A 17,923-nucleotide genomic window follows, 5' to 3' on the forward strand; every position below is an offset into this window, starting at 1 on the left:
ATAAGTACTAACTGTCCTGGGATGAAACTACCCTCATTTCTCTGGGTTTTGGTGACATCTGGACATGGTCATTACCAGAACAGGGAGACAGATGAGGCCAGAGGCCACAGCAGGGATGGAGAGGGAGGAGACACTGGCAAGCTGCTAAGTGCAGAGCTAGGATAGGCCTGTCCCTAGGTGGACTGCAGGCCCACTTCCCACACCCCAGGTCAGCACAACAAACTACAACCCAGAAGACCTGGCAGAGTCCTGAAGCTACACTGCCCTCTTCTGGCCAGTGCTGGAGCGCCCTGTATACCATCAGTCAGACCTGCAGCACATGTGCTCTAATGGGTTTGGAGAAGGGACATGGCACCTCTTCTAGGGTGGCAGGCAGGAGACATGTCCCACCTGCTTCCCAAATCAGAGCCCCCCAATGAGGTGACATTGTCTGATGTTTGGGGTGAGCTTGCACAGGAGTCAGGAGAAGCAGGTGGGAGAGTTTTGCACAGGCATGACTCAACCTGGGATGCCCTGCTTCCCAGAGGGTTTAGGCACAGTTGGTACTTTTCCTGTTGGCCGAGGTGCAGCCCCTGTGGGCTTAGATGCCCGCAGTCTGAGCTGGCTGTGGGAGAGCTCAGAGGGGTATCTGAGGACCACTCCTTACCCAGAGCCGGTGGGCCATGGCTCCTCCCCTGCTTCTCTAGGCCAGACGTGTTCGCACCCACTTGCCTGGACCTAGATGCAACATGGAGCGTCTTCTGTGGCCTCCCACTCAGGAAGGGCCTCCTGTGGTCTTGTCAACAACATCCTTTATAAGAACAAGCTGGAGGCACCAGCCAACAGGACTGCCACCCTTGGTAAGCTGGGTCACCAAAGCCCTGCCTGCTTGCCTTGAGAAAGAAAACAAAACGCAGCCGATGCTTGCTGCAGGACGTGACCTGAGCAGCGGGGTCAGGGGGAACTCCAGGGACACAGCTGGAAGGTGCTCTTGGAGCCAAGAGGAAACTCTGCGAGGCTTAACAGCAGCCACAGGCCATGCACAGGCCTCATGGCACTGAACTGAGCTGACGAGAGGCCCCGACTCCAAAGCCACACACATCCCCATGCCTTCCCTAGGATCCACACAGAGCAGCTGGGCATGGGATCTGGCCCAGAGAAACAGGAAGGGACCTGGGAGCTACTGGCCGGGATGTGGGATGGCCCGAAGCTCTTGGCTGACAAACTTGATCTGCAGCACAGACCAGCCTGGGCAGCATCTCGACCTCACGCGTGACGGCTGGGGCCCACAGCTAAGTGGCCTTAGCTGACTCCCAGCTCCACCTAGGGTTTACATGAGCGGACACAGTGGTATGTGCCTGTAATCCGAGCACTTGGGAGGCCATGGTGGGGTGGAGGGGACTGGTATAAATTAAGGCCAGCCTGGGCTACAGTGTGAGACCCTAGTTAAACTGCTAAAAAAAAAAATTGTCCAAATAAAGTAGGCCTGATTTGTGTTCTGCCCTGGCCTGGGGCTGGAAAATGTCCTTCAGAGACACAGAAGGCAGGAAGCAGCCCATCCTGCCTGGCTTTGCAGCTGTGTCTCAGCTTCCTGGGCTCTGACCCCTTGGAGTCAGGCGCTCTAGGACCCCTCTAGACTGACAGAAAACCTGAGGTGGGAGGGAGGAGCCTCTTGGCTCCTGGTGTACTTCTGAGGGTACATACTGAGAAGTGTGGGTGCACTCAGCCCTGGGCTGAAAGAGACTAAAGGGGCTGTCACTTAGCACCTCCCCCTCACGGCTCTGAACCAGCTCTGACTCCCCAAAGAGCCCCATTACGGTTAACATATCTTGCTTGTCAAAAGCTAGGTAGAGCCCGGAGCCCATGCCTGTGCTTGGTGCCTGGAACACATGCCCTGTCCCAGGGGGCACTCAACTTTGGGAGAGCCTCCAGTTTATACACATATTCTGGCCCCCTACCTTATGATGAAGTATCGTGGCTTTATGTTAGGATAACAGTGTGATTTATTATTTACCAAATGCGCTAGGTGCTTGGCAGATCAATTTCAATAAAACAATGGATTATAAATGCCGCCAGCAATCTGGCAGTAGCAGTAATCAACAAAACATGTTCTAAATGCTGCATAATAAATTGACTATAATAAACTCATAATGATTCCACTGGCTACATTTCAAAGTTAGCACTAGAAAAACAAAATCACCAATTTGAGTTTGGCATGAACGTCCCTGGGTTTCCTCAGATCATGCCTGTCCACAGCTGTATTAGGAGATGCAGGTGCCACAGCTGCCTATGAGGGCTGAGGTCACAGCAGCCAGGCCATGTAGAGAGAGGCCCACAGTATATAGGCCCTGGCTGGCCCCTGCCCATCTCTGAGATTCCCGGAAATGTCAGTAGGGCAGCCTTCTTACAGGGCAAGAGCCCCCTTTTGGACAGATGAAGTAGATCGTGAAGTACTGCTTCCTCTGGGGTATGCTGAACTCAGGAAGAGTCAAATCCATGGCCAAGGTGGCCTCCAGCCAGAGCTCCCCCGGGGTGGCAGGGATCGAAGCCTCTGCCCCAGGCCTGGGTTCTAGCGCCCTCTCCTCTGGTCCTAGCCAGCATAGGCCAGAGCTAGAGAGTGTCAGAAAAGCTCTTGGAAAGGCAGTGGGAATTTGCGGTACGGGCCAACAAGTTCCTTAGAGGTGGAGGCAGGAGGACTGAAACTTCAAGTTCTGCCTGGAAGACTTAGTAAGAATGCCCCAAAATAACAAGTGAGAAGAGGGCTGGCAGTAGGTACGGCTCAACGCTAGAGTATTTGCCAAACGTGCTTAAGGGCCCAGGTATCCATGAGGGGTGGGGGGTGGAGGAGGCCAGAGGGGGGAAGCTTGGGGCAATCGCAGAGCCCGAGGAGACCAGTGGCCTCTCTGGCTGCCTTTGGCTCCACATGGCCTACAAGGGAGGGTCTATTCGTCTCTTCCTTGTCAATGCTGAGCCAAGTCTGAGGCAGTCAACCCTATCCCCAGTCCCTACGACCATGAACTCTGTCTGCTATGTCTCAGGTGTGCCAGCCCCAGCCAGCACCCTGCTGCCTGCCCGCCCGGAGATAGTTCTCAGGCTCCCAGGCCTACACACAGACTCTGTGCAGACACAGGTTTTGTGGACTTGTGCTGCTAGGCAAGCCAGCGAGACTCACACGGACTGAGGTCCTGTTGTGGTCATGGAGGGGATGGGGTGGCAATGGGTGGCATCCTGAAAACTGTAGGGATCCTCTGGTCTCTTCCCGGCTCCCACTTGGCTTTCGGGTTGGACCCCAGGAAGAGGTCTTTATCAGCCTGCTCCTCACATACCCTTTCTGCCATTATCATGGGGAGTCCTGACATGTATATGCTATCTCCACTCATAGATAGGTAAACTGAGGCAGAGAGACGAAGTTTTCCTTATAGGAAGCTGAGCGGCTTGAACCAGAAAGTCTCCCTTGTGGGCAGTCTGGCCAGTCACGTGCCAGCGTGGACACTGGGACACAGTGCTTGGCTCATATTCGGTGGTCACTACTCAAAGCATGGAGTCTTTCTCTGCAGCTCATTATCTGTCTGTCCATGTGTTGTGCTCCCCCTGGGTAGACACGGGCTCCCATGACCTGCAGCAGGGCCAGAGCCACATGGTGACCAGCTATCACAGGACCCCGAGGCTGGGGGATGAGTGTGACAAGTGGCTGAGAAGGGAACTGATGGTCCGGCCGGGCACCCCAGCCAACCACGGCCAAGGAGCTCAAACAGTGTCTAAGCACCAGCCAGGCAGGGCGGTTTGTGCCTGTGATCCCAGCACCTGGGAGGTAGAGGCAGGAGGATTGCTAAGTTCTTAGCCAGCTCTTATCTAGACCTTCTATCAACAATATAAAACAAAACAAAACAAAACAAAACAAAACAAAACAAAACAAAATACAAACAGACATTTAAGAACCAGGCAGGACAGGAGCCCTTCTGGTTAAGCGGGTACTCGCGTCATATCTGATAGCTAAGGCAAGATGGCTGGACAGCTTGTGAGCAAGCTGCAGACTTCAAGGTGGCCCCCAGCAGCCCTGCGTGGCTCGAGTCAGCCCTGGTCAATGTCCGCTGGGGATCAGGATGGTTAGGAACAGCTGGATCAGTGAGCACAGATCCCTCCAGGCCCAAGGATGCAGCCCGGCATGCTCTGCCCACATCTGCCCCATGTGGCCTTGTGAGGAACTGAGGGTACAGAGCAGAGGCAATGGCTGCGCATGGAGCCTGGTGGCCAAGGAGGATAGAGTTTAGGGCGGGGAGCACCAAACCCAGGGAGCTTAATGGTTGAAAGGACAGCCTAGAAGAAGCTGGGGGAGAGCAAAAACGGCCCCACCCCTCCCAACTCCACAGCAAACAACCTGAAATCTTGTGGGCACTGTGCCGCACGATGTTTGTTTCTAGGGTGCAGATCTTAGGCCTGGAGAAGTTAGCATCCAGGCTGACAGCTATAGCAGAGAAGTCTGGGCTGAACGCAGGCCCAAGGCTTTGCTGTAGCTAAGGACAGGGACCCAGAGGCCTCTGGCTGACCCAGATGTGGAGCATCTACCACTGTCCTGGCTATTCATGGGCACCGTGGGGGGAAGGCAGCTCAGCCTCACTTACCAAATATCTCCATCCTTGATCGTCCGGTCATTGGGGGCCCCGGCGTGGCCATAGTGCAGCACGGCCGCGTTCTCCCCACTGGAAAGGGCCACAGAGGGTGGTTAAGAGCTCACTGTCACCAGCAGGCCCTGGGGGCTGGACCAGGCCCACAGCCAGGAGGAGAGGAACATGGTGTCCCTGCCTGACAGAGAGCAGGGGGTGGGGGTGGGGTGTCACAGGAAGGATGCTGTCGGTCTCTGGAACATCTTGGTCCTATCCAGGGCCAATGGCTCCTTGTTCCCTGATCCATGCAGCTACCCTAATGGGCTACCCTTTAGGAAGAACTTACGAGTCTGTCCAAAGGGAGGGGCACGTGGGTGTAATATTTATGGCTCCATTTGGGAGTCTCAGGAATCATAAAAGTAGGAATAATGATTTTTCTCCCTATCTACCAGGGAAGCACATTTCCAAGGACCAAGATGCTCGGATGTATTATTCATGTGCAAGGATGTGCCCACCTCTGCCCAGGCTGCCCAGGGACCAGGCCGGAAGGACAGAGCTGGGGAGGCCAGCTTGGGTCAGCCCAGACGCAAGAGGCCACCTACACCTATGATGAGAGACAGGCTCAGACTGACGAGCAAGCTGTTTTCATAGATACAGCCCCATCTGCAACCAGCCACTCATAGAGCTATGCATGCCCCGAGACTACAGCAATGCAGTCAAAAGCCAATGGCTATCCCCGGTTAGGGACAATGAGGCCATGGTTAGTTCTACAATGTATATACACTAAAGCATATCCCATCATGTGCAGATGACATAGCCTCAGTGTGCCACAGACACCCACACAGAGCCAATCATCTGCCTCCCACCACGCACACACTTCTATAAAAGAACTTGATCCTACAGTCCCTCTACTGACACAGCTCCATCCATGTTTTACCCCTACTCCACACAGTAATCCACCCATTTGCTACATGCTACCTGGAGGCTACCCTGTCTGTCTTATGCTATGGTGCACATATGCGGTGAGCATCGAGTGCCAGGAGTAGAGGGCAAGAAGACTTCTAGGCACTGGTTGGGGCACAGGAGTGAGCAAGTGCCTGTGAGCTAGGGGTCAGGGGTTGGATCCTCCATTAGGCCTGGACCCAAGACTTACCTGCAGCAGATACAGGTGTAAGAGGTGTGGCGCATTCCACCCTTAGAGTAACAATAGTGCTGGAACAGGCTGTGGAGAGAGAGAGACATGGTAGAACATTATTGGAGTCTATATAGCCTTGCTCTTTGATTGCAGATTCCTTGCGTAGACCTGCTTCTGCCACAGCCCCGAGCAGACTGGAGTTCCCCAGTCTGTGTGAGCACAGGGCCCACCCTGGGACACAGACCCTTGCTGGGGGAACTTGCCAGCTACATTATCAGGACTTCTGAGCAAGCAGAACACTGGAGCTTGGCCCTTGGAAGACAAGCTGGGATGACGGACACACTTCTGTGGCACTAGAGGGGTCTTGCTGTGAATCTGTGCCTGGAGCTCGGCTGAGGAGCAGCATGAGCCAGGGTTATCCTGGGCTTCCACCAGCGTGCTGTGCAGATGGGATGGCAGGGCTGGTGTGAGCGGGCAAGGCAGGGCAATCGCCAGGGAGTGAGGAGGTCTTTAGGTTCCTGCTTGAGAGAGCAACAGGCGAGCTGGCTTCGGGAAATGCTCACACATGTAGGCCCAACAGCAAGGGCTGAGAGGACGGATGGGCCTGACCCCAGGGCTAGGGGGTGCCTTCGGGAGAGTGGGCTATCATTATAGTGTACATTGTGACAAGGAGGGCAGGAAGGGGTCCAGCCTTCTACAAGGCTCGGCAATGAGAACACGTGTGGGGGAGGAGCAGTGAGCTTCCTCCTCACACTGGGACCCTCTGGGCAGACTCAGGAGGCTGTCCAGATGAGGATGGACCAGACCTGTCATATCAGAAGGCTGAACTCTCAGTGGGCACGGTGGCATACACCTGTAATCCCAGCCCTGGGACACCGAGGCAGGGGGATTGCTATGAGTTCAAAATAAGCCTGGGATACATGTCAAAATCCTGTCATCAAAAATCCAAACACCAATCAAGAACAAACACAAGAAAGCTAGGGCTGGAGAGAAGGCTCAGACTGAGCAACACGCTCTGTTTTTATAGTGTAATTCCAGCATCCACAATGGAAGGCTCAAAACTGTCGGAAACTTTAGCTTCAGGAGACAGCCACCTTCATCTGACCTCCGAGGGCACTGGGCATGCCTATGGTACACATACATACATGCATGCTGGCAAAACACTCATATACATACAGAAAAATAAAAATCACCCTCCCCTAGCCCCTTGACAATTCCTCATTCTGAAGCCTTGGCTGGTCTGGGACTCTGGACCAGGCTGGCCTTGAACTCACAGAGATCTCCCTGCCTCTACCTCCTGAGTGTTGAAAAGGCTAAAGGTAAGCTCCACCAGCCTGACTTTTCTTTTTTTTTCAAAATAAGGAAAGCTGAATCCCAGGAAGGCTGCACCGCCCAGAGCTTTAGAGTGCCCCCCCAGCCCCCCCCCATGTGCCTGGACCTCAGCTTTAGGACACAGCATGGCCAGCCTCTGCAGAGCCTAGCTAGTAAGGAGATGACGGTGAAAGCTGTCTTCACTCCATCCCAGAGGATCCAGCATCTTCTCCCTGCTGGTCCCTGACTCAACCCTGCCCCAACAAGCCAGCATCGGTGGTCCTATCCCGCCTACTGTCACATGCAGAGTGCCAAAGGCAGCCCATGGGCACGCCAAGAGGCAGCCCTGCACGCTCTGCACATTCTAGGCTGTTTTGGAAAGTGTCTGCGTGGAGGAGTTTAATCTTTGAGGCACCGTAAACACAAATTATGTATAATTGTTTTGATTGGGTATTAAGTAGTTGTTATGCAGAAATGGTTCCACTGGATTCGATCGGCTTTCAGACTTGCCTTGAAAAACCTCCCAGGATAATTGGGTGTCTTACAAGTGAAATGTTTCCTCAACACAAAGGATTTAAGGAGCTGTGGAAAAGTGGGGAGACACTCACTCCTTCCCTTAGCTGGTCCCATTGTCACAATGGGAGCATATAGGCCATGGGCAGTCAGACCTTAGCCAGAGAGCCCTGGGCAGTCGACCTTCACTACAAATCCCTGACAGGCAGCCTCAGAAACAGCCTCCCTCTCTGTGTGGCACACCTTTGAAGGCACCCATGGACCTTCAGTGCTCCTCAGCTTTCGGAGGCTTGGTCCTTTTGCAAACATCAGGGGGCCACACGGCTATGTTCACAGAGGTGGAGTCAGGTGACCTACACATGACCACAGTGCTACTGGGATTATCTGGCTTCAGAAAGCAGAGGCAGAGGGACAGCCACGTCCCTGGCATACATGTATAGGCAGCAAACATTTCACCAGACAGAGCCTAGGGCCTAATCTCAGCAGAGACAACTAGCCTTCCTTGTATCTTTGGCTTCTGTGGAAGAGAAAAAACAATGCCCAATGCAAGGTACGGTTCATAGTAGTGTCTAACGGGAAGGTAAGAAAGACCCAGTTTTCAACGGTAAGCCTCAGCCCAACACTGGCCAGCAAGGCGTATGACTTCACATTCCCACAAGATGGAGTTCCAGGGAGGAGAATCACCCTCATGCAGAACATCCACTCTAAAGGGAGTTTGCTGTTCTTCACACTGGACAGCGACAGACATGTTTTGTTCTAAAGGATTGTCTGGACAGCTGGTGGCTAGCTGCTGGTGGTATTTTGGGAAGCCATGGGACCTTTGGGACATGTGGCCTGCTGGTAGACACAAGCTAACTGGGGGTGGGCCCGAGGTAACCCACCCCACTCTGAGTCCAGTTCTCCACCTGCTGATCCTCCAGGATGAGAGGGATGCTGTCCACCACTCCTGAGGCCGCAGCTGGGAGCTGTTTTTGTGGCAAGCCTTTTCTGCCACAATGGGCTGATAGTCCCGGCCGTGTGAGTCAAAATCAAGCCTTCCTCCCTTAGCCTGCTTCAGTCAGCCATTCTGTCACAGGCATAGGAAAAGCCGCCAATGCAAGGTCTAGTCCTACACATGTGAGGCTGGCACTTCACTTCACTACTTGGTGTTTGGACCCCCACCCCCCACAGAAGGACACATGGATGGTTTGGAGGTGATAATAAGCAGACTAATTGGTCACCACATTTTCTGCAGGCGTCTAGCCTGGGCTGTGATGTGTAAAGGTGCCCAAGTTGTAAGGAAAGGGAGGGTGAGGCAGGGGCCTGGTGCAGAGGAGCAAATGCTTTGACTTGAGCCACAGCTGCCACACAGAGCAATGCCAGGCTCCGTGCAGGCTGCTCTGAGCTCAGCAGGCTGAGCTGAGCTGGGCTGAGCAAGCATGGGCCAGGGAACAGAGCGACCTGACCCCCACGTCATGTGCCAGGACACTTCAAAAAGGTCTCTCTGCAGCTTCATGGAAAATAGGTCAACTGGAAGGCAGAGAAGGGTCTAGCTAACCTGGTAACGGAAAGGCTGACTGCCGAGGGGCCCAAGTCGGTGTGGTAACTTGTCACAGGCGGCCAGCTGCCCCTACGGAAGTGCAGTACATGAATTGATGGAGAGTTGCCGCCAGAGACCTTCCAGCATCCCACACAGAGGTGCAGCAGGAAACACAACACGCAGGGCTGAAAGCGAGGCACAGAGGCCAGCCAGCCTGGAGACCCAGAAGCAGCAGCTGAAGTGCCACGTGGGTACACGAGGGCCAGAGGCTTAGACCTGAGAGGTCGTCCGTACATGGAGCCGGGCCTGCCTGGTGACACACACACAAAGGCAGGGTGTGAAGCGACCAGAGCAGCCAGAATGCCTGCCGGGCTATGCAAGGCACACGTATCTCAGGATTCAAAGCTGGCTCATTTGCCCCAGTTTCCCAGTTCAAACGGGAATGATCCGCAGGGTTTAGAACCCCCCGAGCAGGATATAAACAAAATTCTCAAGTCTCTGATGGTGACACTGGAGTTGTTAGCAGGAGGGCACACAAATCCAAACTGTACAGCCTCAAGAGTGCCAGCCAAGGACTCCAGATACAGCCACAGCATAGGCCTATATACACATCTGTCACCCCGGGCCTCCAGCACATCACACACACCACACTTACACACCACACACACATGCACAGCATGGGCTTTTATACTCATCATATGCATGCCACAGCCAGCATTCACACATATCACATACACCATAGACAGACCACAGTTCAGTTCTCACACATACATCACATGTACACATCACATACATATCACATGTACACTGTCACTTGCTCATGACACACAAATACCCACCACACATGCTATACACGTCATACTCTAGATACACAAGAGTACATGGCACAGGCCACATACACACCTGTGATGTTCACACACAATACATACATGGTAAACCCCACCACTATGAGCTCACAGACCTATCATACCCTACCATTATGGACTTAGCACACACACATCATGCCTCTTCCCCCTGCCCCACTATACACTCACACTCCCATCATGTACCCCACAACCACTGTGGAATGGCACACCCACCATGAACTCACACACCCAAAATGACCAATGCATACAAAATTTTCATATACAACAAACAGCAGGTTGAGACCTTCCCCGACCCAAGGATTTCTAAAAAACAATGCCTGAGACCTTAAACACATAAGGTATAAGTAATACCTAAAAGGAGAGCATGAAGCTGGGTAGTGGTGGCACACACCTTTAATTCTAGCACTTGGGAGGTAGAGGCAAGTGTATCTCTATGAGTTCGAGGCCAGCCTGGTCTACCAATCAAACTCTAGGACACCCAGGACTGTTACACCTAGAAACTCTTGGGGGGGGGGTGGGAAACCCCAAATGGACAGAATGGAAAGAACTGGAAATGACCAGTCTCTCCACTAGAGGAAGACAGGGATGGTGCTAGATGCCACTACTCTTCTGGGAGTCTTGAGAATAGGGCACCATGGGGGCTGAATGGGAATGTCCCCCACAGGCTCATATATTTGAATGTTTCATCATCAGGGAGTGGCACTGTTTGAGAAGGATCAGGAGGTGTGGCCTTGTTGGAGGAAGTGTGCCACTGGTGGTGGTGGTGGTGGTGGTGGTGGTGGCAGGTTGAGGTTCCAAAAGGCCAAGCCAGGCCCAGACTCTCTCTCTGCCTAGCGATCAGGATGTAGCTCTCAGCTACTGCTCCAGTGCCTGCCTGCACAGCGCCATGGTCGATGAGGGACTAAATCTCTGAAACAGTAAGCAAGCCCCAGTTAAATGTGTTCTCTTAGGAGAGTTGCCTTCTCTGTGGTGTCTCTTCACAGCAGTAGGACGGTGACTAACACAGGCACACTGACCAGGCACTAGGGTGCTGACCAAGGGACCTTCTGAAGGCAAAGGGGCTGCCAGTGTGCCAGCTCCCCACCTGTCCACACACCCTACTGCCGGGCTCCTGGGGCTCTTGTCTGATTAGCCGTTCCTCCAATGATACCTTGCCTTTTTTTTTTACCCCCAAGCCAGCCTCAGGTAAGAGTTGCATAGTATCTAGGCATAAATGAGGGCCTGAGGTAACCCCAGAGAATCTGTGCAGTGAATAACAAGGTGGATGGAGTCACTACAGTGACAGAATGGACTCAGGGCCATTTGTCAGTGTCTGGACATGACTAATGGGGCAAAAAACCAGCGAATGCCCAGGCTCATGACTGTACAGACCGTGTCCCCAGGGAGAGCATTCTGAGCTTGCCTCTCTGGCCTCGGGAGTGTGCCTGGGCCCTGCTCTAGTTCTTGAACAGGATAAGCAGTCCTATAAAATGCACTGAATGATTAAGAGACCAGCAGAAGGCCTGCCCTAGTAGCAAAGTCGGCTGAGCTTTTTTTTTTTTAAACCAAGACTGGTAGCTCATGAGGCTGGGGCTTTGGAGGTCAGCAGAGGCAGCCCAAGGAGGTGTCTCTGGCTACACCATCCCCTGGGCTGGTCTTTGGCGGACATCAAGACATAGAGAATAGCATGAGCAGATGCATGGGAGGGAAGACTGCAGGGGAGAGATGCAGACCACAAGGCCATGCAGAGGGCTAGGAGAGCGAGTGCTCTGGACACTGGCTGTGAAGCTGGGTGGAGGAAAACTGTATGGCCACCCCCACCCCAAGTCCCTTGTCCTCAGTCTTTGAAGACCGACACACACACACACACACACACACACACACACACACACACACACACGGCCTCCTGGAGCTCTGCTCAGTCCTGACTCAGACACTAAGCCCCTGACCTGCCACTTGTCACCTATGTGTGCCTGATGGGCCGCAGTCTCACTTGTGAAGAGAGGGACAGCAGTATCCTACTTCTCCTGAGTTTTTGGCTTAGTCAGCAGAATATGTGGCTCAGTGAGTGACACACCATGAGCACCATGTCCACCACATGTCTGCCTCCCTGTTAAGGGGAGTTCATGGGGTAGAACCCTCTCCTGTAAGAAATGGAAAGTCTGTAGGCATCTAGCACTGGGCTTTGAGAAACAGACCTGGGCACATGCACACACAGACAGACACTGGGACACCCCAACTGGGGTACTTTCCTGGGCCTCCTCTGGCCCCAAACCCCAGGTGAGGATGGACCCAGAGAAGGCTAGGGACAGACGTGCCACCACCAATGATCAAGTGGGTTTCATAGTATGTTGCTAAGAAGGATCTGGTGTAAAGCCTTAGGTTAAAGCCAGCAATGCATCGTTAGTGAAACCAGCATTAGCAGAGGGCCTAACACAGCACAACACAGCCTGCATCGATGTGGCATCATTAGCCACAAGGCTGGCTGTAATAATGGTGGTGGCATCTTTGCCATTAGCAGTCTCCCCGACATCCTGGAGCTCCCCAAGTCTCCATAATCTTTCCTCTCACCAGCTCAACCCTAGGACTAGCTCAACTTTACAAAGGTCCTGCCAATCTTACCACAGGGTATGGGTAGGGCGTCTTGGGCCTGCATAGACCACCCCCAGCCATTCGTCCTAACTTCTCTGCTCCTGATGGGTAGGGTATCGCTGTGCATTGGCTACCTCTCTTGCTTACTGTGACCAAACACCTGGAAAGAAGCAGCAGGGCTTATTTTGCCTCAGATGTGAGGGTGCAGTTCATCGTGGAGGCAGCAGGGGTGTGAGCTAGCTCATTCACAAATGGGCTGATCCTAGCATTGAGCTAGCTCTTTTCATTTTCCATCTAGAACTCTAGCCCATGGGACAGTGCTGTCCACATTCAGGACGGGTCTTCTTCCCTCGGATAACAGTCTCCGGAGAAACCCTCAGATACACCCTAGGTGATCCTAACTCCAAACAGGATGTTAGTGAAGATTAACCCTGACACTTGCAATCTAAGGTCCTATCACGGAAGGATAGAGGCCAGAGGGTTAGGGTTTGGTGTCTGCACAGTTTCAGATTTGAATGCTTCCACAGTCTCAGGCCTGTCAGATGTGTGGGTTGAGATGGCACCTTTTATAGATCCGTCCTGGGAAGACTGATTGAGATCATGCAGGGAAGGGCTTTGTGTTGCATAAATCCTGGTGGCAGAGGGTGCTATGATAACACCCTCTGCATCTGTGCACAGGGTCTGCAAGGACTTATGACTCCACCCAGTGGGGGGGGGGGAGAGGCACCAGGTGGCTGGTGCAAAGCAGCAGCTGGTCCTCGGAGAAAGGATGCTGGGATGCGGGAACCCCAGAGGACCAGCCTTGCTAACTAGAGGCAAGGGCAGCAGCGGAGTCTGCAGTGGCCGTGGCAGAAGGCAGGAAGGTGAGCAGCGACTGTACGGCAGCTCCCCTCGACTGGAAATGCCTTATCAAGGTACGGGATAATTAGCATTTTAATTGGATAATTGGGAATTCTAAATTGCCTATCTTCTATTAAGCATAACGGAGGACATAACATGACATTCAATTAACAAATCATCCCCTTTATTCTTGACATGCTTGATTAAGCTAAGTTTCTGACTTTGTCCGTATCAGTTATTGGAAGAAGAAAAAAATATACCAAACCGAGCTCAACGTGTTGCTTTAATTTGTCAAAGCCATGGCTGCAGTAGACTACTAAAATTCTCAATTCATTCATATTCTCTTTCTCTTTTTCTCTCTCTGTCTCTGTCTCTGTCTCTCTCTTTCACATACACACACACACACACACACACACACACACACACACACCCTTAGAAATTCTTAAGACATTCTTAACTTTGAGACAAATTCTGTGCAGTGGGGGCTGGAACGATGGCTCAATGGTTAGGAGCACTCAATCTTCCAGACAATGTGGGTTCAGTTCCCAGCACCCATGTGTCACCTCACATCTGTCACTCCAGTCTCAGGGGTCTCTGAACCCTTCTTCTGGCCTCCATGCATGTGGTCTACTTGCAATACATGCAGTCAAAACACCCATGCACATAAACTAAAAATAAACCTTGTTAAAGCGGTACACATTGTTTGGCCTGGTGGCACACACCTTTGCTCCCAGCGGAGGCAGGCGGAGCTCTGTGATACACAGAGGGCTCAGGCTGACAGAAGCTTCACAGTGAAACTCTGTCTGTCAATCCCCTCTCCCCCACACAATCTTATGAGCCAGTGATAACCTCTATTAAATATTTTGAACACCCTTCTAGGCATTTTTAAAATGCATAAACACAGGTTTAAAAATATAATTAGCTGTCAATTGTTTTACTGAAATATGACATCCATGCAGGCAGGATTCGCATCCTAAGGAGGCAGCACATAAGTGCCCCTTCCCCTCGTCAGACCCTCCCTCCCACGCGGGGCCTGACTCCTGACACTACAGATTGGGCTGGCAGGTTTTTGAGCTTGCTGTAAATCGGCCCAGGTGGCATGTTTTCCTTAGTGTCTGGTGTCTCTTGCCGCCCAGAGTCCTGACTGTGAGATGTGTGGGCAGTGGGTGCTCTTGTCTGTCTGTCCCGTATGTCATGCCTGCATTTTACTGTTGCTTTGGAATAACTGGAACTTAACCATGTGACAAAAGCACCGTCAAGTGCTGAAGGATTTATTTTGGTTGCTTGGTCCCATGACCCGGGCAGAACATCATGGTGGAGGTTGGCAGGTAAGGCTCAGGAGCTTTTTCATTGTGGGCAGGAAAGAGAAAGAGCACACAGGAAGAGGCCAGGGCAAGACACTGTCCCAAGCAGACTCCTAGTGACCTAGCCCCAGTGAGGACTTCTGCCAAGTTGGGCCCCCTCCCACCTCTCACTGCATCCTCCCCACCCCCATCATAGTAACACATGATGACAGCATCAAGAGACTGGAGTGCTGGTTAGGATGGAGCCCTGGTGATCTCACTGTCTCTAGTCATGCCATCACAGACAAGCTGAGGTCTGCAACTTTGTCAATTCAACCAAGCTGATGAACCACCAGAGGGCTCAGCAGGCGAAATCCCTTGCCATCCACATGTGAAGACCTGAATTAGAATTCCCAGAACCCACATAGAAGCCGGAAGTGTGCATAATCCCTGCGCTCCTACAGGGAGACAGGATGTGGAGAAAGAACCCCAGGAAACCCAAGGACCAGGGAGCCTAGTGTGTACATCAGAAACCACAGAGACACTGTATCAGCACAGCTAGGACTGATATCCGAGGTTGTCCTCTGACCTACGCACCTGAGCCATTGCACATGCATAGCTGCATTCACACGCAGGCATACATGCTATTATACATTATATGAACACACACACACACACACACACAGACAGAGAGACAGAGAGACAGAGAGACAGAGAGACAGAGAGACAGAGAGAGAGATGGCTCAGTGGTTAAGAGCCCTGACTGCTCTTGCATAGGATCTGGTTTTAGTTCTTAGCACATACTCAGTAACTCACAACCATCCATAATTCCAGTTCCAAGGGATCTTCCAGTCTCCATGGTCATATATACATACATGCAGGCAAACCCCTCAAACACATAAGATAAAAATAAATACACCTTTACAAACGACCATCATGGTCAGGTCTCACTTGGCTGAGTAGAGCCCAGCGTATTTTTCCACTCTAGCAGCGGGCCTTCAGGCTGCTCCCACGTCACAGCCATTATGAATGCTGCTACTGCAGAAGCCATCTGGTCCTCTGGGACCCTTGTACAAGCTTCTCTGTTAAGCTGACATCTGGGAGTAGAGGTATGACGTCACAGGGTCCCGTGCGGGCTCAGCTCTAACAGAGAAAAAGTCAGAGGTTTTCCAGGCGCCCCATTCGTGGAGCCTCTGATTCTTCTTCCACTTCCCACCTGCACAGGGAGCCGATCTGATCCAGACAGGTCTACAGACAAATAGCCTGCCCAGTCCAGCTGAGTACCCAAGGATTTCAAATCTCTGCTCCTTGTCAGGAGTCCCATGTCTATGCGGTTTCCACTCTGAATGCTGTGTGCCTATGACTGACCGTTTCTCCACACTGCCACTGTTTCTCCCCAGCAGGGCAGGCACGCTCCCCTCTTGCCCGGTCGCTGGTCACCTTCCTGCTCATCTCCTTGAGAATATCACAGGACTCCTCTGCTTACACCCCACATTTACAGTTTGCAACATGCCCTAGTTGTTTTCATTTTCTTAATTTTCTTCCTTGTTCCTGATATTGCCAGGCAACCTCGTATCTCTGGTCCACTGGGTATGCCCCATTGTCTCTGCGGAGAGTCTGTCTCATTTAGAAATCCACAGTGTTGATTCTTGCCTTCTCTAGGAATGATCTTCCTTCCTTCCTTCGTTCCTTCGTTCCTTCGTTCCTTCGTTCCTTCCTTCCTTCCTTCCTTCCTTTTTAAAGATTATTTTTATTTATATGAGTAAATTGCAGCTGTCTTCAGACACACGCCAGAAGAGGGCATTGGATCCCATTACAGACAGTTGTGAGCCATCATGTGGTTGCTGGGGAACTGAACTCAGGACTTCTGGAGGAGCAGTCAGTGCTCTTAACTGCTGAGCCATCTCTCCAGTCCTCTAGGGATGATTTCTAATGATTCATTCCCAGGGAGGCCAGTCCTGAGTCTGGATAAAGAGTACCTGTTTCTGCTTTGATCTTCACATATATACATCTACTTATCATTTGTCCATTCATCCATCCACCCATCCATCCATCCATTCATCCACCCATCTATCCACCCATCATCCATCCATCCATCTATCCACCCATCATCCATCCATCCATCCACCCACCCATCCATCCACCCATCATCCATCCATCTATCCATCCATCCATCCATCCATCCATCTATCCACCCATCATCCATCCATCCATCCAACCACCCATCCATCTAACCATCCATCCATCCATCCATCCATCTATCCACCCATCATCCATCCATCCATCCATCCAACCACCCATCCATCCATTCATCCACCCATCCATCCATCCACCCACCCATCCATCCATCCATCATCTATCCATCTATTCACCCATCATCCATCCATCTATTCACCCATCATCCATCCATCTATCCACCCATCATCCATCCATCCATCCATCCATCCATCTATCCACCCATCATCCATCCATCCATCCATCTATCCACCCATCATCCATCCATCCATCCATCCATCCATCATCCACCCACCCACCCACCCATCCATCCATCATCCATCCATCTATCCACCCATCATCCATCCATCTATCCACCCATCTATCCACCCATCATCCATCCATCTATCCACCCATTATCCACCCATCATCCATCCATCCATCCATCCATCCACCCATCCATCCATCCATCCACCCACCCACCCATCCATCCATCATCCACCCATCTATCTATCCTCCCTCATCTGTTACAGGCTGGGGTTTATGTTTTGTTCCCTGCAGTCTGACCCCATATAGTGCTTGGCACACACGGTGTTTGGGCTACATTTCTGAAGAATGACTGAATAACTAACTTTGAATGAAGCTTACGATGCATACAGCCAGCCACACGCTGTCAGAGATCTAGCTTACTTCCGCCTGGGTTATGAAGGACGCTCCTGGCCATGTTCCTTTTCATTGGCATGGTCTCCATCCCTAGCCGTGGAATTACTGGACACATGCATGGTGCTTAGTCTCAGGGAGTGTTCTATGAACAGTTCCCTGGACACTCAGAAAAGACTCCCAAGGTCCTGAGCAGCGCCACACCTTGGGGCCTGTCTGCCCACAGGACTGGGCATCTGGCAGGCGAAACACCAGGCACTTTACTAATAAACCGAAGAATATGAAATGCTTAGTCCTCGTATTTCTTCCCTTCTGAATAGTTTGTTCCTTTTTGAAAAATGCAGATGTTCATCTTCTTATTGATCCTTACGGGATTTATATATGGAAGGTTCTAGGCAGTGGTGTAGCCTCTCATCCATGTAACATTC

General features: G+C 52.0%; 1 protein-coding gene across 1 annotated transcript in view; it reads right to left on the minus strand.

The window, feature by feature from the left end:
• Positions 1–17,923, minus strand: part of Pepd (peptidase D) — a 137,352-nt gene that overhangs the window by 17,589 nt on the left and 101,840 nt on the right. Inside the window, exons 10-11 of the mRNA XM_052165583.1 lie at positions 5,737–5,805; positions 4,602–4,679 (exon numbers count right to left, since the gene is read on the minus strand). Of these exons, the coding sequence (XP_052021543.1) occupies positions 4,602–4,679; positions 5,737–5,805 (147 nt within the window). The remainder of the gene's footprint in view (positions 1–4,601; positions 4,680–5,736; positions 5,806–17,923) is intronic.

This window comes from Apodemus sylvaticus, chromosome 1 (assembly GCF_947179515.1).
Source record: "Apodemus sylvaticus chromosome 1, mApoSyl1.1, whole genome shotgun sequence".
NCBI classification, from domain to species: Eukaryota; Metazoa; Chordata; class Mammalia; order Rodentia; family Muridae; genus Apodemus; species Apodemus sylvaticus.